The 23186-nt window shown below is 39.9% G+C and overlaps 1 protein-coding gene across 2 annotated transcripts in view; it reads left to right on the plus strand.

Moving 5' to 3' along the window:
• The first annotated feature begins 320 nt into the window (after nt 1–320).
• The window catches only part of furina (furin (paired basic amino acid cleaving enzyme) a), a 96962-nt gene continuing 74096 nt past the window's right edge, over nt 321–23186 (plus strand). Inside the window, exons 1-2 of one of the 2 annotated variants that reach the window (XM_044030167.1) lie at nt 321–516; nt 9295–9607. In XM_044030167.1, coding sequence (XP_043886102.1) covers nt 9398–9607 — 210 coding nt within the window. In that variant the 5' untranslated portion in view covers nt 321–516; nt 9295–9397. Of the gene's footprint in view, nt 517–790; nt 1119–9294; nt 9608–23186 lie in introns of those variants that run through there. The other variant, XM_044030166.1, reaches the window with a different exon arrangement.

Consider the following 23186-nt stretch of genomic DNA (forward strand, 5'->3'; position numbering starts at 1 on the left):
TATGTCTCTTATTGTGGCTTTCATTATATAAATATACATATATATATATATATATATATTTATATATATATATATATATATATATATATATATATATTATTTCTCTATATATTCAGACTTTATGTATATTTTCAGAATTTTTTTTTTAATTTTACATAGTGTACTTTTTTGTGTGTGTTTTCCTCTATCCAGTTCCTCTCTAGTTTCTGACTACGGGTGCAGTTCCGCTTGCCAGCAGCGGGTGGCAGTGCAGTCGCGCCGCTGCCCGCTAAGTAGGTGTTCCTCTAGCATCCCCACTTTAACCACGGCCGTGACGTATTTCCTGAGGCTTGTACGGATCACTCAGCGGGTTCACTGTGGATGGCTATCATGACTATTTATAGCCAGCTGCCGTCCGCTGTCGGTGTTTTTGTCGCTTCACGGCGCCGTCGTCGCTTCTGACGCCGCGGTGTGAGGCACCGAGAAGCTACTGCTCGAGCAGGATGTGAGCACAAGCTGCTTAAAACTGATACGTGTGTAAGTTTTTTCGTCTGCTCCCCCCGGCAGCTTTTACCCCACACTAGTTTAGCGGTCACGCGGGGACCGAGTGCGGGGCTAAAGGGACCTCGTGTTTGTTGTGTTAATCCCGGTTTTTGTTTAGTTTGTGTGTATATAGGTACTCGGAAGGGGAGGGGGGAGATTTCACACGCTTAAGCACATACATACACACACACACACACACACACACGTCGAGGTGACGTCGACTGCGCCGCCTCCGATTTCTGTGGTTGTTGGGTTTCATTTGAAAAAAAACCTGGTGGTCGTAGTGAACCACGCAGGTCAGAGGAAGTGAGGAGTAAAACAATGCGAGAGAAGCGCGGCTAGGTTTGGAAATGTTCGTCAGGGGCGGATGAGAGGAGAGAAAAGGGGGAGGCACCTGAGAGACGGAGCAGGTCAGCCTACCGCGGCGTCAAGTTTGCGTTTTAAACGCAGCAGCAACAGCAGCAGCAGCACTACTACTCCAGTGCAGCTCCAGAGACATTTGTCCAGTGGAGGAGTCTCCATCGGATCCACTCCTGCCGCCGCTCCGAGCCTCACATTATGACTACGCGTTGTTGTCACGGACTTTAACTTGTGAGGTGAGTCCAAACCGCAGTCAGCTGATGCACGTTAAGCCCTTAACTTCAGCTCCTAAAGTGCTGGGCGCTTCAGGCCTGAGGGGGAGAAGTTTTCCTCCTTCCTGTGCTGATCTCTCTTCTTCCATGTCCTCTCTCAGGATCTCTGTACGTGCTGTTGACACTTTTTTTTGATCATACTCTTGTTCCAGCTGTGAACACTCGGGCTCAGGCACGTACAATGTTGGGGCTAACTTTGACTTTCGGTGCCGTCCGTTTAAATATCTCACTGTTGTTTTGTGGATTAGACACATTGTGGTGGAAAACTGCCTTGTCTTCTTCACAGCACTGTGAGAACGGTCTTGAACGCTTTGTATTCTCTTGTTTTGGCAGTGAGCAAACAGACTAAGACACGTACAGTACTGAGGTTTTAACCGAAATTTCAAAATTCTGTGAGAACTTGAGATGGATTTTAATAGAAAACCCTGCTTGCATTCTTGTAGCACTGTGAATTCTCATGGCTATTTTGTTCATACTCTTGTTACACCAGTAAACACTCAAGCTAAGTTACATATGATATTGGTGTCTGGTTTCCGTCAAATTCTTTTTAAAATTCTCTTTAAAATTCTCTTTAAAGAAATTTGAGATTTTAAAAGGAAAGTGGCTTGTCTTCCCTTAGCACTGTCTATGCTCTTGACACATTTTCCTCATACTCTCGTGATGACAGTCAACACTTAGGCTAAGGCATGTACAGTACGGAGTTGAGCTTTGACAATTATCTGGTTTACATTATAAGACTAGCTAAATTTCAAATTCTATTTTAAATTTGAGCTGGATTTGAATAGAAAACTTGCTTATAGCACTGTGAACGCTCATAGCTATTTTCTTCATATTCTTGTTACAACAGTGAACACTCTAAGTTAGACATGATATTGGGCTAAGCTTTGTTATTAGAAGCCATCAAGTGTTTTCATTGGTTTTGGTTGAAATCTACAGCAAATCTTTCTTACTGAATATTCTTTAAATTCTGGCTTGTCTTCTCTCAGCATTGTATATGCTGTTGGTGCTTCTTCCTCATACTCTTGTGACAACAACCCCAGCTTTGACATTAAATGTCATCAATAGCCCGCTTTCAGTTTATATTTCTCACTTTTTCTGGAAAATGTGGTTAAAATGTGTCATAAATTCTAGTGGAAGATTGGCTTTGACACTAGATTTCATTTTTTTTGATTATGGTGGAAAATTGGTTCATGTTTCCTCACAGTCCGTGGTCATACTCTTGTTATAACAGTGAACACTTAGGCTGAGGCACGTATGATATTGGGGTAAACTTTGACATTTGATGTGATCAATTAACATGCTTTTTAATAAAATTGACCTTTATTGAGAATTTGGTTTGCTATTATAGATTCTAGTAGAAAACTGTCTCATGTCTTTTCATGGTACTGTATGTGCTGTTGACACTTTGGATTTCACTCTTGACTAAGGAACATACAATTTTGAGATGAGTTTGACATTGGCTATCCTCAATTTTTTCAAATCTGTGATAGATTTTTAATCGAAAAAGCACATGCTGTTGACAGTTTTGATCATACTCTTACTAGCACATTCAACAAGTACATTATTGAAGGGAACTTTGACACATGAACTTGCCATTAATCTGGTTTCCATCAACCTTTTTACAGCCACTATGGGAGACTGAGTTACATTTTTAGTGTCATATTGCAACATCTCATTATCTGCGTCACTCATTTTCTGAAAGCTAGATTCACTTGAATACATTGTATGAAAAAAGTTAGTGTAACTAAACACAGTACCACAGCAGAAGTTATGTTTAGATGTGATTGGATCTTCTTGTTCTGATGGTGTCTCAAGTAAATCTAACCGTAATTCTACCTGACGGATGAGTTGCCGATTGTCATTGGATATTTAATAATGCTGTGAAGCCTCTTGCGTGGACCAAATGAAAGCTAAGCTTCTCTTATATGCAAAGCATGTTACTTGTAATTTGCATGTCTTCCCAGTAGTTTTCGTGTTCCATGTTGTGCAAATTTCCTTAATGGACTTCATACATATTGTTGTTCTTATCTCTGGTGTAGAGTGTAGAGGGAGGCCGACAAAACTACAATTTCCAATAGAAAACAGCATCATTTCAAAGATCCTTATAATTTTATAAATATCTGTATTTGTGTCACTTGGTGGGATGTGAGAAAATACCTCTATTTTTTAGTTGGTACTCTTTTATATTTCTGGCGTATTGATAAATATATGTTCAATATTGTTATAGTCTTTTTTATAAAAGTCAATTCATTATCAGCCTGGCTGATTATTGGAGGATAATATTGGACATTTTGACAATTATTGATGTTGATGTTTTATTTTAATGATCACTGACTTTATATTTAGTCATTTCAAAGTAGGCTACTGTGGCTTCCCTGCCGCCTCTTCCTCTGGGACATTTGCTATGAAGCCGCAGTTTCGACTGACGGTTGACACCAACGTGTCAACCGTCTCTTACTGCTAATTAGATTTTTTACCAAACTTCCACATAAATGAAAAGAGGAGAAAAAGAATAAAAGACTGTGCCGATAGTTTCTCACACTTGTCTAAACTATCTTCCAATTCCAGAATTGCCCTCTAATGAGCCATCATTATATTTATAATTTTTTTTAAATGTATATATATTTTTTTAAATGGGTATATATATATATATATATGTGTATGTATATATATGTATATGTATATATATATATATGTGTATGTATGTATATATATATACATACATATATATGTATGTATATATATATTTATATTTATATATATATATATATATATATATATATATATATTTATTTATATATTGATTGACACATCGATTAATGTTAAATGCATTTCAGAGTTTATATATTTAAAAGAATTTCAGTGACTGTAAGTCTATATCAGTTCCAAATATTGGTAATCAGCCTCATTCACGAGTAATAATTGGTATCGGCCTTGAAAAACCAATCGGTCCACCTCAATTCTTTTGCACACTGCCACACAGGGCTTTTTGAATGTGCACACACTGAGATATTGATTTTGTACACGTGTCTCAAAATGAGATTCAGCAGCAATAAGATATTTGAGTGTGAGCGATTGGGTCGTTGGGCATAAAAGCGTGTGACTGGTTTTTATCTCATTTAAAATGTAAATAATAAACCAATGAGGTGTCAACTTTTTTATTTTTTTTTAATCTAGAAAGATTTCCTGACAAGTTTGGTAAAAATAATAATGGTATAGTCCTTTGGGGTTTAATGGCACTTGGCTAATTATGATTTGACATTGTATTTTCCATTGCAATCTCCGTTATTGCCGTCTGACATATGGTGTCATTTACTTTGGTGACACTAAAGACCACTGTGAGTGCGACGTTTGCCGTCTGCTTTGTTTCCCTCCAGCAGTGAAGTAGTTGAGCACAGTGTGGGGTTTTCATGCTGACGAGATGAAAACTGAGTGGTTGAGTGTCCAGATGAGGTCATCGGTCTATGGACTTAAATACCAGGCTGAGTCTCAAACTCAAACAGAGCTTTGGACATTTTCACCTGCTGTTTACTTGTTGCACCTAAGGACTGAGGACAGAGTTGAGTGAGTGACACACAGACACATTTTTTCTCTAGATGTTTTTTTTTTTATTATTATATTATTATTATTATTATTGGTAGAACAGGCTTTGCAGAGCAGGGTGTTTGTTTTCTTTGAGAGACACTTGACTTTGGACTTGAACTCAGATTTGAACAAAATTTGGTATGCACTTGAGAGATCAGATACTTACGGATTTGGATTTAAATGACAACATATTGGTTGCAGCCTTGGTGGTTTTTAACTTCAGGGCAGAAAACAACATGCCTTTAAGCAAGTTAAGCCGGCCCTGATCTGAAGTCAGCTGTTATTGCATGTCTATGGAGTGAATATCTTCTGTTTTAAATGCCTGGCATGGGTTAGCAGCTTGACATGCCAGCTCAGATCCAGACTAACCGGAGGAAGCACTTAGACAGTGCAGAACCACCAAGTCTGCTTTGTTTGCTTTTTAATCTCTACCCGAATTACCATAAATATCAATGAATGTAAACAAACGGACTATTGCAACCATAAAGCTTCAACTGCGATAATAGTCTCTTGCTAAGCTAACAGCTAAACCAACAGCTGTAGTCTGCAGAGTTTGTGTTACTTAGTTTCTCAGATGTGTTGTTGTTGTGATTGTTGCTCAGAAGAACAGTTTTAGTTTGTTTTGTCCTCCATTGTCACAAAACAACATAATATCACGCCTTCCAAAGAGGGTGTGGTGCAGGCCAAGCTGCCAAGCTTTGACAGTGTTACACAGTGTGGTCATATTAAAAAAAATGTGCATTAATATAACCAGAGGATTTTTAATGATGCACCAGGTTTGAGGTTCATTAGAGATTCAAATTTTGTACAATTGGCAGCATTTGTTCAGTGAAAATCTTTCAGAACCAAACAAAATTGGTACACAAACGAGCGATTCAGGAAATGAGTGTTAATACCCAGCCCAACAACATGACCTCCATGGCAGAGATAATAAAAATGACTTTATCTGTGCTGGTGTTTGATGACGCACCATTTCCAGTCTGTCTACGCCCTTTTACACATGTACTGTTTCTTACTTACTTAGTACATTGTGTTGTAAAAAACAACAACAAAAAAAAAACTGCGCGTGTCTCTGGATTGCAAAAGGTCCAAGGGTTATAAATATCGATTTGAGCTGCAGTTGACTAAACCTGATAGTTCCTGGTTTTCACAACATGACTCAACCAAAAGAAGTTGTATTTGTTTGTCTTTTGTAATCTTTGTTTTAGTTGTGACTATTGAAGAAGTTAACCCGGCTATTTTTTATGACCTGGTAATGATGTTTTAATGTGGCCAAGAACATTGAGAAATTGAAAGATCACATTGTTTACACATTATTTGAAAATACATTCTGTATTGGGGCAATTTGATGAAGATCTATGTTGAAAAGTTTACTATCAGTATATCTGAAGTAAGTGACATACTAAATGTCTGAAGTAACTTTTCTTAAGTGTGAATGAACACGGAAAAGTTATCCAAATAATCCTAAAGTCGTTTTTTGTCAATATGGTATATGGAGCTAAATCGTTTTGGTTGTGTTGTATTGACAGAAACACACCACCACTGCTGTTTTTCCCTTGTACACTGTTAATCAGTGCACGCTGTGCTCTGTACAGAACAGCAGTAAAACAGGGATTTTCTTTAATGATACAGATGTTTCCATGCTTCCGAAAGTAGCTGGCTATGCAAAACTTGGGCTAAATACTTTTTCTTTTGTTGGAAGTCTGTTCTCGGGTCGCTTTCTCAGACAGTGTAATCATCAGTCAGCTGATTGAGTCGACAGTGAAACATTTTCCCAGAATGATTTTTTCAAGTCTCAGGGACTTGACATCTTTCAGACTCTCTCTGAGCTCAGTGTCTGTGACAGCTGTAATTCTGGGCTGTTTGACAGATTTTTTCGCCTCTCCATTTCTTTCTCTTTTTTCTTTCTGAAGAAAACAACTTTTTTTTTTTTCTGAATGTTTTATTTATCTCTGCAGCAGCACACCTCAGCTGACACCAGAATTCAGAAACCTCTACAGGTGAACCCAGGATAACAAAACACTTCCAGTGATTAATTCTGAAAGACTCACGACACAGAAGCACAACAAAACATTTGCTTGCCAGAATGGATACGGTATCCTCTTGTCCCAGAACTGCCCATGTAATTAATAATGTTAACAAACATCGCGTTGGTTGTAGTCCCTGTTGAGTAAGCTGGTAGGCCACAAACAAACTGCAATGCAAACCTTATTGCTAGACAAATGTTCCTTAGGATGAAACTACAGCTGTGACAAACGTTGACTTTAGTTTAAAAAAACAATCCATAATTTTCTAGATTAATCAATTCGTTTTGTGGTCTATTTCTGTTTCTAAAAAAGTCTTGTTTTATCCAAAGTTATTCAGTTGTGTTATTTCAGCTTTTGAAACATTTGAATGTCCATGATAGCAAATTGTCCAAACTTGTTTGAGAACATGATTTCTTTGTCATGTGGAACAAAGAAACCAGAAATTATTCACATTGAAGGTGCTGAAAGTCAGAAAATGTGTTGTAACAAACTAATACATTATTAAAATAGTTGACAATCAATATTCAGTAAAATTTTACAGCCCCAAACACAACTTTTATTGACTAAACACCAATTTCATCAGTTAATGAAACAATAGATTCATTGACACGTGAAATTGTGTTGAGTTTTCATGTAACGTTTGGACGACATGAGGCAGTGGGGGACACAAATTGTCCTCAGCTGGAGACGAGGTGTTTTTCAGTGCAGAGTCACAGCTGTTGAACCAGATTTGACTGACTAATTTTCCCCGTCACTGATGATAGTCAAAACACTTATTCTATGAGTTGTGGTAATAGCTGCTGCAGCCACTTAAAAATACATTGTTGCTTCACAGCAAACTTTCCCTGGAAATTCAGAGGAGAGCTTGTTTGGTCTTCTGGAGTGTGGCATGATGGCACAGCGCTTTGAAACTCTCCATTTTGTCCACCGCATGGCTAACCCTGGAGACCGCGCCATTACAGGAGGGCTATTACCTGCAAAATTACTAGAGAAGCTCTGCCTCAAAGTATACTTGAATCCGGAGAACAAATGTGACTGCATACACTATGATTAGCACTGTAATCAATGCGGTCCACTAAACTCAGGATTTTAATGGTGTTAGCACTTTGGATAATTGTCCTAACAGACTTTTGGCGCAGCTGACCTTCCTGGCTTAAATCAACAGCAGAGCTTAGAGACAAAATTGTGTCCATAAATAATTTCACCATAACCTGAACTCTGAGTTTTCTCCCTGTGGATACTCTATCCCATGATGTATTGCTTTGTTTTATTTGTAAGATTGTGTTTTAGATGTGTTTTGTTATGGCTTGGCGATCACTGGACAGTCGGCATATTACGATAGAGCAACTGTAGGTCATCATTTTTCGCTCTCTTGACACCGTGCATGTTCTCTCCGTGGTTGCACTCATTCAGCAGATCCGCCACTGCTGCCTCAGGGCGTATCAGCTCCGCCCTCGAGTGGCTGCTCTTGCTCATAGTAACACTCAGCATCCAGGGCGTAGTCCTGTTTTTTCTCCTCTGTCAACCCACGATACCTAAGCATTTTCCTTTCGCAAGTGTCTTCTACCATGTCCCCACATGAGTGTTGACACCAATCTTGGCTTATGGGTGTCTGACCACAACATCAAGTCTGGACTTGAGTCTTGCTCACTACTTCCTGTGGAACTAGCATATGCCTGTAGGGAGTCTTGGCTCATGTGGTGCCAGCTTGACCTACTGAGATATCCTGTGCCCATTACTATAATCTTGTAAGAGTGTGAGATTTCTGTTGTTGCTGGATGTGCATAACTCATCAGACTTTGCACAACTCATGTCCACATGTTGTTACATGACATCCTTGAGTTTTGAAGCTCCTACTGCATAATTTACTTTAAAATGCAATATTTTACAATGATGCTTACGCTTCTGGAAGATTATTCACATCAAGCTTGTATTTTTCGAGCAGGGACCCCAAAAAGAGGGTCAGGGAAGAAGAAGTTACCGTTTTTGTGGATTAGCATAAAAAAAATCAGTCCCCTAGATGGTGCCAAGGACTCATTCTCACTATTGTTGTGAATATATTGCAATAAATGGTTTTGCAAATACTATTTTGCAATGTTGTATCATTATATTCTTTCCTGGTGTCTCTGGCGTTTACCACCCCCACTTGATACCAGTTTTTCATGTCTGATACATTACCGATATCTTCATCACGAGAGTCTTCCCATATCGGATATCATATATTATGGATTAAGTTTATTAAATATTTAGATCACTTACTTTTTAAATTACACCATAACTGCCATTTTAAAAACATAATGTTCCAACAGCGTAACAATTATTCTGCTTCTGTCAATGTAAGTAGCTAACTTAAAATGCTGTTATTGCTTTTTATTTTTAGCGACTGTGGTTATTGATGCGTTTATGTGATATTTAGGCTTTCTTTTTCCTCGATATACGATCCAGTGATTTTGACCAGTATTGGACTGATTGTATTGAACTTGTGTAAATGTAATGTATTCATTTTCTTTTGTTTATTTTTCCATCAGGTGAGCCGTGACCGTCCCCGTCTTTGTCTCCCAGCGCAGCTGCACACACACTGTGGGCAACCCGACCCGTCTGCTCAGACCCCGCGCTGCATTCAGAGAATCCATGGCTTCTGGCTCTCCGTCGCCCTCTGAAGGCCACAGGCTAAGGCTGCTGGAGTTGCTATTTGGGCCTTTGTTGGTCCTGCTGGTTTCTGGGCTAGAACCAGCACTGGGTGCGAACGTCTACACCAACACATGGGCCGTTCACATTCCCGGAGGTCAGGAGGTGGCCGATCAAATTGCCAATAAACATGGATTCATCAACCACGGACATGTAAGTAAATAAAACCTTTGGCTTATCTAGACACAAAACACTCTTTCACATAGAATATCTCAGATGAGTAATTTAAAAACTGCTGTGGAAACCAGTATTAATGTCTTGCCATTGTATCTTTGGTTTTGTCTGGTTTGACTGATGCACACAGAGCAACACATTAGTTTTTCGTTATGCTGGTTGTTTTGCTTCCCCACTCATGCATTTTCAGCATGACAATAACAAGTGTTGGTGAATGTTTTTACGATGGAGATGCTCTTTTTAAAGATGGTATATTGTGACAAAACCAACGTTGTGCATAATGTAGTGAGTATTTTTTACAGCCATATCTGTAAACAAATAATTTCCAAGAAAATTTATTTTTTGCTAAGTCATACTGTATACACGTAAATCTTAACTAGTCCCTATAAGATGTTGGTAAAATTGAGCAAATTTGTCCATGGACCCAAATTTCCCATGTATCATAATGTAAAATTAGACGCACACAAAAAGCCAACCACCCTACACAGTTATATTGTCATGTCATGGGTGACGGCACCTACTTCCTCATTTTAGACATAACAAAATTTACAGGTCCAAAAAAATCATAGAAACACCCATATTGGTCGATCTGTTTGTGACACACCTCAAATATTGTATCTATTTGTTAATACATCTCAAACCTACTTCAGCTTTGACAGACTCCTGTCTATCATGAACTGACCTCATTTTAAAAAGAATAATTATAGATCTGTATTCTTTGACTTCCCCCTTTGACAGTGGAAATTAGATCTCAAGTCTTGTTTAACAGCAGCTTTATTTGTGTAGCAACTCAATGTGCTTCACATAAAACCAAAATTACAAAAATTTAAGAGACAATAAATACATAATAAAAAAACACAATTGAACAAAACCCAGTAACAAAATGTCAGACCCATCTGTGCTAAAAGAAAAACAAAAAAAAAGATTGAGAATCGAATTGAATTCAGCAAAAGATTAAAAATGGAAAGAGTTCCACTTGTATAACCATATGCAGCGTATAAAGCGCTAGAAGCTGCTTCACCATATTGGTCTGATCTCTGGGCTCGACTGTCTGCCCTGAGTCAGTAGATCTTAAAGGGGCCGGCTAGGTTTTTTATTCTTTTAATATGTCGTGTGTCTCATAGACCTTCATTTGCAATAAACTCAGAGCTTTAACCATTCAGTGGATTCTCTTTTTTAAATACAGACCTTGTAAAGCATGTAAATACCCTGTTTATACCCTGTTTCCAGTTTCCATAGAGAAAACCTTGCACTTGCTCTCATTTACATCATCAAACAAACACCAGACTATTTTCTACCAGTGACTTTTTTTATTATTTAAACAGTAGTAAACGTCATTTTCAAATCACTCAACAGACCATAAGACATTCAGGCACAATTAGAGATGTTCTGTCACAGCGCTTAACAAAAAAAAAAGTATATCGTATATCGCCTCTGAGCTTAGTTCTCGTGCTAAACATATGCGTCTTTTGTCTTTGACTCAATGAATCACAGCCGCCTCACACGCAGCAACGGCAGCTTTTCCAGGGATTTCACTTTGGTCCCAATGGTCATGACCAGGAATGTTATTTGTGCTCTGAATCACATCGTGCAGCAGACTAATGAGTAATCCTACACACTTAAATCCTTTAACTATGTATTGGCTGCGAATGGCGGGGGAATCCAGACAATTCCACCTAACTACACACTGAAGATGGTTTGGCCTGTTGTGTCAGCAACTTGTTTGCAAACAGTTTTGTGATAATTTGAAGGAGGCAAACCAGAGTGAGATTGACGAGTTTTGATAGTAAGACGTTCAAGAAATTGTCAGAGCAGGAGTCCCTTTTAAACCAAGACCTAGCCTTTAGCTCCCTCCAATGCGAAACATGTACTCGAGTGAAAACAGATGTTCCAGGTATTTACTGAATCCACTTATCCTCCTTATTAAAGAGTTACATTTCTACACCGGAGTAAGTTTTTCTGCACCAAGTGTGTGTGTGTTTCTTGACGGAAAAGTACACCGGCAATCATTTTTCACCGCTTGACATTTACCTCCCGTTTATCCTAACGTGACCATTGATACTAAATATCAAACTGAAATTCCTGACACAGGCACCTATTCACTGCTCAGGAGGAGAACAGCCCTGTGCTTGTTCAAAGCTGTTCCCTCACTGCAGGAGTCTCCTGACGTGTGAAAATGTAAATAAAAATAGATAAAATTCACATGGTTTTGCTCCATTTGCCTTAGGAATACTACCAAAATAACCCGGCCCCAATCTTTCCTTTTTTTCGGTACCCTTCCCCAGAGTAATTGTAAAGTACGGGTGGAGCTCGACCCACGACCGTCAGCTGATTGGGCGACACGACAGCGTCACTCCCATGCGAGGGCTTGACCATTCCAAACTGTACCGTGGTGGAAACGCGAGGAATCAGAATCTTAGATTGACAGAAAATGGAACATTTAATGGCAATGTCATTTTGATAATATGTCTGGATACTTTGGTTCGAGCTTAGGTCGAGGTCATATAGTTGAAGTTAAAACATTTTCAAATTGGGTAGATTTAAAAAAAACAACAACTCTGTATTGGCAGAAAAAGTAAAAACGCGAAATCTTCCACAAATCCGAGGTGAAATATCTTTTAGCAGTTGTGCGTTAGCGTTTGATCTAGAACTGCAATTAGCAAATATTTCGATTAATATGTACTTTCACGATTAATGGAGTAATCGTTTGGTCCATTAAATATCAGAAACCGCTGATCTGCGGTTGTCAAACTCCATAAATGAATAATTTATGGAAATAATTGTAAGTTGAAGCCCAAAACATCAGAAACTGTGTCTGAACAATATCCGTGGCGTCTGTTTGGCCTTCGGCGTGTCCTTGATGAATCTGCTGTTCATCCACTTTTTAAAGTTGAGCTCAAACAATAAGTGACGACTGCAGTAGAGATGCTCTCCTCTCCCGGTGCTGAGAACCATCAGCGTTCACTGATGAAAACAAAGCTGTGTTACTTCAGAGCTGCGAGCGAACAAAGCTTTTATACCTGCGTCCCTTTTTTTGCCTGCAGCTGATGGAGAGCGAGATTTGCCAGACGCGGCGTGCCTGTGCTGCGAGGCCGTGCGTGTAGCCGTGCGTCTGACTGTGTGCAGGTGTTGGAATCAGGCGGGAGGCTTTGAGGGGAGGATCAAAGAATGCAGCTGGGCAGGTTTTATAGCTCCTGCGATGGTTGTTTTTATTCCCGCCGCCGCTGTGCTCACACTATAGCATCCATACAACCTCCACCATAAACGTGTCGGGGTGGTTTTATGTCTCGTCATCACGACACACTGAGCGCTTTGTCTGGAAGGTGTCTGCGCGAGCGATGATTAAAGAGCAGCAACACGAGGGCTCGGCGCTTAGTGCCGCTGTCTCATTTCCGTGGCTGGCAACTTTAGTGGTTGGTTGACAAACATGATTATGACAACATTGTTGTGGTGAGTGAAGGAGATGTTAGCAATTAGGGATTAGTTTGATTTGTTTGTTTACGAGGGATGGGTCAAAATATCCACACGGTCGGTGTAGTGGTTGGCGCTCTTGCCTTTGCAGTAAGAAGAACAAGGGCCTTTCTGCATGGAGTTTGCATGTTCTCTCCGGCTTCCTCCCACAGTTAAAAAACATGCGATATGGGGATTAGGTCAATTGGACACTCTAAATTGATTATAGGTGTGAGTGAATGGTTATGTTAACTTGGGTGGAAGTTACCTGGCCGAAGAAGAGTTTAAGAGATGCTCCCCCCCACGTTCAATACACAGACTTTATCCACTTCTGTTCTCGATGTTGTGAATAAATGGAGAATCTCGGTGTCTGACTGTCTTTTGTGATTATTATTGGTATCGTGGACATTTGATTTGACGATAAAATGTATTCATGGCAAAGGCCGAGTTAAGTGACACATCTGCTTTCTGTGGTTGTGAGCTCTGTGTCAGGGGATTAAAGTCCGTGCCTTTTGTTTGTCGGTATCGATTAATCAAAAATAAACACAGCCAGTTGGACTCCGGGGCCGCTCGCTTGTCGGTAATGAAATGCTACAGTAAATGTTGAGTGACAGCATTGTGTGAAACCGTAACTCACTTTCCTCCACCCGACTTTAAAATTCTTCCCTTCGTTTATGACACAGACGACAGCAGCGCGGAATATTGATATTAATGTTCCTTAAAAGAAGCAGACAATGTGCTTTCAAATAAAGAAGAAAAAAACAAGCTGTGTGACCATGTGATGTGGAAACGTATCAGCGTATTAGCATAATAGGGCCATTTTAGAAAAAGGGGAATAATTAAAACTAACTTAAAGTAATAAAATAAAAAAAAACGGCTGACTCACTCAGCGGTTAATGGGTATTAACTGCCAACTTGCATCTGCGGATGGTTATTTTACATTTTAAAGACCTTTTCTTGCCCACATCATCAGACTTGTGTTGTAGTGTGTGTGGTTTTTTTAAGGGGAAAGTTTTTGGGGGTTTTCGGTTTCACCTCCGTCACATTGTGGTTTTTGAGCAAATCTAAGGCGTCGGCGTAGTCGTGCCAAGTGATTTGACGAGGATGAGCAAGAGAAACAAAAAGAACTGTATGGAATTCTTCTGGTCTTTTATCTGTGAATAGGATCGGGTAGATGAAAGATGGGATTGAAGAATGAATCAGTAGAGGTCACTGATGCAACAAAAAGCTTCCTCTTCTCATTTGATGTGGCTGCCTGTCAGCGGCGTAAAAAGTTGTATTGTATGGAGAGCTCTTTTATAATTCTTCATTTAATATTTTTAGGTCAGTCATGTGCCTTTGTGTCTATGGCCTGAGGCGTTCACCATCGACTCCCTCTTGTATTCAGCCCATGAAAGTTCCCTCACTGATGAAGTGGCTAAGATGCTGTTAACTTAACTCCCTCTTTACAACATGGAATGACAACAATTCTGCCTCTGCCTTTGTCTTTGTGGTGCCAATCTCAGTTAAAGACGACACTCTTTCAAAACAAAGGTGAGGCTGGGGCACGGTAATTGCGACAAGTGTATTCACAATTACGCAAAAGCAACTTTAAACCTGTGGCTTAAGTCTGCCTGACCTGGACGAAAGCTGGTTTGTCTAGGAAGTGTTCATTGCATCATTTTCAATAAAATGTTTGCATTTCCTGCTTCCTCCACCCACGTTATGAAATGCATAACTGGTTCCCACTCTGGGAACCATCATCAGATCGTGTTAATACCACGTGTAAATGCATGTGGTGAATCGCTATCTGATCACAGAAAATGCATTCCAACGCCAGGTGTAAACGGACGCCACGTTTTTGACAACAGACGCAACAAACAGTTCTGTTTGAGTACGCAGGATAAATGCATTTCCTTCCAAAGAGGAAATGTAACAACTAAAGTTAAAAACCTAGCGTTTCTCAGAAACCTGTCACTTCCCCCCTCTTGTCAACAGTGGTTTCTGTTGCCGGTGGTGGATTTGAAAAGCGGCTGCTGTGTTTATCTGAGACCAGATGCCGTCAGAGCTTGTTCCCCTGGTCCTCTGCAGGGCTTTGCATGTTAGGACGGATTGTGTCGTGGGCCTCGCTGTACTCCATGGCACCGTCTTGGCCTGTGTGTCTCTCGCTCTAATGTGCAGATTTCTGAAGTCTCTTTTCTGAAGAGGTTTGGCTTTCTCACAGCAACTATTAATATTCTGTTCAGCACGAGATTAAAGGGAGAGCAGAAGAGATGGATATTATCTGTACTTCTGATGGATTATATGAAATGGCACTCTTCTATCAGCTGCAGCATTGCATTTTAAAGTAGCCTCTCTAAGAAGTTCACTTTAATCTACACTTTTTTTTGTTCTCAGTTGGAAAGATGGTGGAGGAATGAACTTCTAATCTTTTTTTGTTCCACACTTGGTTGGTTTTCTCCTGCACTTTTATTCAGCCCAACATTCCGTAAAAAAAATTCTCATTACTTACAGTATCTATCTTTACAGCGTTTAATCCTCTTAGGGACATAATGGGGTATAATTTACATGCTTTTACACCACATTTACATGGATGAACATTTAGAGCAGGTACCCTGTCGTTAATTTGCTCGCATAAATGGTTCACTGGACATTACTATGCACGCAGTGTCAAAAATAATTACATAAGAGCTTCCTGTTGTCTTCCTGTTGCATTTTTTGTGTGAATTATGTTAAATTGACTTTGTTCTTCTTTCCAGACTGAAGTAAACTGAGGCTAAATCTAGAGCTGAAACAAGTACTCCATGAATCTGCTATTTTGATCATCGATTTATCATGAAAATTTAAGCTTTTTTCATGATTAACACAAGATTTCTGGTTGTTTCAGCTTCTTAAATTCAAGATTCAAAGTGTTTATTGTCATATGCACAGTAAAGAAACACGTTTCCCTGTACAATGAAATTCTTACTTTGCTGTCCACTCAAAAATACCAGCAAAAAGTAAACAAGAAATAGTATATAGTATAATAGTAATAGTATATACATATAAAGAAAAATAATGTGTGTATATATACATATTTATATATGTGTGTGTGTGTGTATATATATATATATATATGTGTGTGTATGTATATATGTGTATGTATATATACATACATATAAATATATATATGTATATATGTGTATGTATATATACATACATATAAATATATATGTTTGTATACATAAATGTGAATATTTTCTTAATTTCTTTGCTCCACATAACAAAGAAATCATTAAAACTGAATCATTTTGGTTTGTGGACTAATCTAATCTAACATGGAACAACCGTTTTTAAAAATGACGCACAAGGATGTCTGTTATGAGACCAAAGATGAGGTGAAACTGAAAATAATAGAGTGTTAAATTCACAGCGTTAAATTCACAGTTGTCACTGAAAACAACCAATCAGGAAGCAGCTGTATCATCATTTCTAGAAGTCTGTGTTTTTGCTTGTCCAAACTGAAACACATCCCTGGAGTTTTCAAACAAAAGTAGTGCCAGTAGTGTTTAATGTAGGTCTATCTGTATCAGAATCCGCAGAAAGGGAGGGTGTCACTTTCACCCAAGAAATCACAAAAGGCAAATATGTATAACTGCGTCCCTCTCTCCGAATGTTTTCGGAGTAAAACAATGCCAAACTTCCCTGTGTGAGGTGCTCAGAAACTCTTATAGCGAGGAGGTAATGTACCCAAGCAGATGGGATGTGTTTTGAAATGAATATGCAGCTGTTTGGATGCAGCATTTTGTCCTGTGTTCTCTGCTGAGGACTGGGATTATTACAGTTCAAACTTAATTGCACAGAAAAAAACAAGAAATGAGCAACTGCAGGTAAGGAGTCATAATTGGACTCTGGAGAACTGATGCAGTTAACAGCAGGGAAATGGGGAAGTGAAGTTGGAAATCCATCTGACAGGATACAGAACGCACAGGAACGATATGTGAAGACGCTGCACGCTGAGCGCTCAGAGCAGCAGCTCCGCACACAGGTGCTTCGTCTTTTGTATGAGCTGCTTTACCACCAAACGCAAATCATACTCCAAAAAAAAAAAACCCACGATTCAACGCCCTCATAAAAGTCCCGTCAGGATTAAATTCACACATGGTTGGGTGATAAAACAATAAAAATACAATTCTCTTTAATGGCAATGTATAAAAAGAAGGTCAAGTGTTAACGCTTTGCACAGAAATCTGTGTGAAGGTGACAAAATGTCACTAACTGATTAAACAAATGCAGAGAGCTGCTTAACAATTATTGTTATTATTAACAATATTATTGCATGCAACAGTATGTAATAATTGGTGACATGTAATGGTGAGATTGTAACAAAGTGATTACTCCGCTGGTGTTGTTGAAGCTTCAAAGTTTCCACATAGGACCTTTTTTAATTTCTGTTTGTTTAGTGTGCATAATAGTTTCTGATATACAGGCCATTAGGGGTGGGTGGAGCTTCAAATAATGATTATTTTCATAATTGATTAGTATGTGGATTATTTGCACGATTAATCGAGTAATCATTTGGCTCATAAAATGTCAGAAAACCTGTACAGAAAAATGTTGATCAGTGTTTGTCAAACCAGGAAATGATGACGTCCTCGAATGTCTCGTTTTGTCCCCAAACCAAAATGATTCATTTTTGATAATTTCTTTGTCATATGGAGCAAAGAAATGAAGAAAATATTCACGTTTAAGAAGCTGAAACAATCGGAAGTCTTGTTAATCGATGATCAAGATATATTAAATATGTTGTAATAAATATATTTATAGCGACACGTCACGATATATAAGAAAACAGCATCTCTTAACGTAGCTTCCTCTACCATTTTTCAGTTTTTGTGCCCAAGTTTCCCCTTTAAACGGCGCCACCGTGAGACACGGAGCAGCGACGCCCGGCGAGTGAAACTGGCCGTTTACTGCCTTCATTTATTCATTAATATATCAACATTTGCCCTGACACTCACCTGCTGTCAAGACAGCGTTGCCGTTTCCGTTCACCCATGTTGCGTTACCAGCGTGCTATGCACCCTGAGGGCCTTTCCCGGGTCCTAGAGTCAAGCACAGCCCCCAGGCTTTATAGATTGCCACATCTAAATATTTTATAATGTGTAAGCATGTTTTGTGAGCTGGTTAACTTGTGCAGTATCTTCATTAATCTTTAACGGACCACTCCGTGTGCACTGTGGCTCTGTCCTACTTAAGCCAATGAGAGTTGATGGCTGGAGCCGAGTGCACAGCTCCATGCAGTCGGTGAAGCGTGTCCTGTAGAGATGGTGCGGCTTTGAAGTGCAGTAATGATAACGCTGCACACCCAGTTCAGTCAGAACTGTTGGATTCTTGGCCCAGTTACTGGTATTCCGGACTCATTAAGAGGCCAGGCTTTTTCATCCACAGATGACTGCATTGTTTTTCATCTCAGGATGGTTCATCTGCACCAGAACGGTTCATTTCTGCAGTGGCTTTGGTCTCACTGCCTTTGGTCCTTCTGTTTTTGTTCAATAAAAGAGGCTCCCTTCATTCCGCGCTCCAGCCTCTCTCACTAAGCTGACCAGATCTTGGTGCAGGTGGTTTCCTTTGAAAGTTAAAAGCGTATCGTGTCTGCTCTGCTGGAGACTCCCGTGTCGAGACGAATGAACGTGGAGCCACTACACGCCGAAATCACACTGATTACTGCCGTAAAACACGGTAGCTGACACAATAATTGTGTTGTCGGTGTCTGCGTTCTCAAATGGGCTGGGACAAAGTTGTTTTGAAAGGTTTAATCTGTTTAAATCTGTCAGGAAACCTGCAGTGTATGTCATGTTCTCATTCCTCGAATCAATGTAAAACAATTTATAGGAAATCTTTGTAAATAGTTTCAGGAAGTGAAAGAGCTGACACAGCATTTCAGAAATCCAATAACGGCACAAGGTGAGCCTCGATTGCTCTCACTGCAGTATTTACACTAGCAGACATTGCATTTTCAGAAAAATGTGGCCAACCTTGTAGAATCTCCAATCTTGTTTAAGTGCTCAAATTTGTCAATAGCGTGTTACTTATGGACTACAGGAATTCCACGGGCATTGCAGTTCGAAGGAAACAAAATAAGAATAAAGGTAGCGGGGGAAAAAGATGTTGACTACATTTTATAAGACTTTTAAAAGATGGTTAACACACAGAGTACCTTTTTTACTTGGTAGGCGGGGTATGCCGCCACGATGGCCACCTCAGCGAGACACAGAGTGTGACGTCATACCGGTGCGACGACATCGAACAGCAGACACCGACACAATCAAGATGTCAAGAGTAGAGACTGCGGGCGTTGAAGGAACGCCAGTCGCAAGGGAGTGCCGCTTTTTCTGTCGTCCAATCAGCCAATCGTGGGTGTAGCCAGTCTGGCTCCACCGGGACCATACCCTACCATTTTACTGTGCTACCTTAAGGGTAGGCTGCCAAAACAGGGCTGGTTATTTTTGTACTATTTCCTAATGGAAACGCAAAAAACCCAAACAAACACACGTTCCAATGGTTTATGTTTAAAAATAAATTGATATAAACAGTTAGGAGTGCAGTGTTTATATTTCTGTAGAACTTCCAGAATCGCCTGAGACTTCCCTCTGTATGCGTCACATGTGCTTTAAAGCACATCGGCTGACATCAAATGTGCATTTGCTCTTATGTGTTTATTGATTTTGGCTGGACCTGCTCACGGTCAGTCATATTTACCTCCTTTGAAGTGTCCTAATCCTACAGCGAAGAGCGGCGATGGCTGCCAGCTACAATGCAGTCTCATCGAATGATAATTTAAAGTGGAAAGTGTAAATCTCATCTCACACATTCTTAATCTTAAACCTTTTTGAATGAAGATTTTGTCGGATGATGTTATGGAAATCGGATTTAAAGAGTTCAGAAGAGCAGCTGGCTTAAACACCACGGTCGGTTTGGATAAATAATTCAAAGTTACATTCTGATATGGGTCTATTTTTGTCATTTCTGGCTGGGCTAGCATACTTGAAATTCTGTTTTTTTTTGTGTTAATTCAATGAAAATATTGTGTGAAAAGTAGCAGTGAGGCTGTAGCTCAAGACAAAAACAATATATTGATGATTCGGTGTCTGTGGTGAAGGATGTCCGAGGACGGTCAGCAGGAGGCCACTCCCGCCCAGAGCAGAGGAATGAACACCCATGTTGTCAGGGTTCCTGGGAAGTGCAGCAGCACTCAGTTATTACTCTGCTCGACCACGGGCGGCGGGTGGGGGGCTGGGACGGAGCCCAACCTCACACAGGTCACAGGGGCTGTAACAAGAGCCAGATGTGCAGAGGGGACATGCAAATACATGGACAGGCACCCCTTTGGCTTTTTGCTCACATGTATGTACACGCACGCTCGCGTGGTCACACACAACAGACGGAGGGAAGTTTGAGGCATTTAAAGAATGTTGGTTCTGAAATGGGAAAAACAACTTTTTGTGCATATGTGATAATAATAACCCAAGGAATGCTCCGTTTCTCTTTTCAACAAACAGAAACAGTTGAGGTTTTCACTTGAACACATGAAAGAACCACTGGTTTGTTAGTATCTATGTATACTATAATACTAAATAGTATTGAGAAAAAAAAAATCTGGATGATTAATGGTCCGATCAATATGATACTACATGAATTTGACGCTGTAAAATACAGACGTTATTCCACCACTTATAGTTTCAGACATAGCATTCTCACTCAGACCTTAAAGCGAATACTTGTACCTATTGTATATTTTACTGCAAAACAAAGTATGTCAACAGCACGGTCAAATTTAACAGTTTATGGTAGCATCCTCATGTTCTGGTCCTGTAGAGCGTCGCCCCAAAGCGAGCTGAACCTTGGCCAGGGTTGACAGACATTCAGGTTTTCTGACATAACGATGTCTTTTACGACCGTCCTGAGGGTCCAGTGTATATACTACAGCATTTAGAGTCATTCTAGTGGGTTTCATATGTGTGAAGGTATTTCTTAAAGCAATTCCTTGTTTACTAAAAACAAAAAAAGTAAGCGGTCATGTTGGGAATGCCCTGTACAGGACATATCTAACATAGACAGAAGAGCTGTCAGTTTAATTAATTAAAAGATCATTCATTCATTAGCCTTGCACAGCCAGCATGACCAAAACAAAGTAGTAGAGTACACTAACTAAGTAAATAAAAGGTCCCAAACCAGTGCAGTCCAGTCCAGTCCTGCACTGGTTTGGGACTACAAGGCTACAAGGACCAGATAAGCAGTTGCCATATTTCACACTAACCATTTGGAAAGAGGGGGCGCCACAGACCTAATAGGTATTCGCTACCTATTTCAGTTTAATTCAGTTAATTTCAAATCATTGTATTTGTCAATTTAAAAAGGCATGAAAGTGGCTAAAACCAAAATCAACACACACGGTACAACAGACACATACTTAAGCCCTTGTTAACGTGATATATTTTAAAGCTTCGCAAAAAGCGTAAATTAAACCCTAACCGCTGATAAATGTCAGCCTGTTTCAGGGGAAAAAAATACCAGTTTACCAGTGTTTTACTTGATTTTTTCCCCATGTTTATGTTTAAGTCGCAGTGAGAAGGTTTGGCCGTGGTTCATATTTTGTGCTGCTCATTGGGCAACTACGTCCATGCCAAATAAAACTAAGTACGCTTTTACATGTAATCCCTGTATAAACACTGCTAATGTAAATGGGAGGGATTAATACATCACTTCAAGGAATGAAGACAATTAATTTGGCTCTTATCAGAAATATGTTATTAATCCTCGGGGGGAAGTTGGTTAGAGCGACTAAATTGTAATTAGTTAAACAATGCACTTTACCATCTGCTCTGGTGGCCATGAGATAAGTCTGGGCAGCCTTCAAACCGAACCAGCTTCCCTGCTCATTTAAATTGTACCAAATCTGTTCAGGTTAGAAAGCAAAACAATGCTAAAGACCTTTTATGCTTTTGTCAGTACGTGATGAAACCCATGCAACCCACTGAAGTGACCTTTTATTGTTCTGTGTTGTTTTGTTAGAGGAAAGTGTTTTTTATCTGTGGATGGAGTAGTTTTTGGCTTGTTAACATGTCACGGAGGACGGAACACTCCTCTGTGACCAGGTCTGTTTGACCTAGCGTCCTCACACACACACACACACACACACACACACACACACACACACACACACACACACACACACACACACAGAGGACAACCTGGGAGGCGGAGCAGTCGTTTTGTGGTGTGGTTTTTGAAAAGGGCATGCAGGCTTAGATCTGATAAGCCCTTCTACAATGAAAACAATGAGGTGAACATTTAAAAGCCTGTAACTGGCCTAATGGAGGCAGCAGTGTGGGAGGAATGCAGCATTTGGGTGGAGCTTCTTTTTATGATGGCTGCAAGTGATTTTTTTTTTTCTTCTCCTTCTTCTTCTTTGTAATAGGAGTCCCACTAAGTTGTAACAGATTTGCAGTATTGAGGTGTCCGTCCGTCCGTCGGTCTGCGCCGTGGCGAATTTGAGATGCTGTATTGAGATTGTAGATCAGGTTTTGTTGTGTTGTTTTCAGGCTTAGTTTAGCTACACAGGAAAGAAAAGGGAGGGAAAACTGGTTACCCTGAGGATCATATTTAACACAGTACAAAATGTCTCTCCTACGGGGCCGTCCCAGACGTCATTCTTGCGGTGTAGAAGCTTCATGGAGAATAAACCCATGACAATTTAAAACCTCATGGGTGGGGACTTGAACTTTATTGACACGAACCACATGGGAAACAACTGATTTACTGTATTTGCGGCTCAGCTGTCACCTTTTTTTTCCCCAGGTAGTTTGTCGAAACTTTGTTGTGGATTTGCTGTTTTGGTTTTTCATCAAAGACAGATTCAGAATTTGAAAGTCTGTTGAATGTCCGGTAATACAATCGGACAGACAGATGGACGATAATCATTAAAATGCTGATAATCTGAAGTTTCTGGGTGTGTTTTAATTTGTCTGCGGTGTATGTCGGGTGCAGTTTGGAAACACCTTCTCAGTAGTTTTGCGTTCAGGCACGCTGAACAGGATGTCATCAATATGGACAGTCTTATTTGTTGAAAGACTATTTCAAGGAGGCT

The sequence above is a fragment of the Solea senegalensis genome, linkage group LG7 (assembly GCF_019176455.1).
Source record: "Solea senegalensis isolate Sse05_10M linkage group LG7, IFAPA_SoseM_1, whole genome shotgun sequence".
NCBI lineage: Eukaryota > Metazoa > Chordata > Actinopteri > Pleuronectiformes > Soleidae > Solea > Solea senegalensis.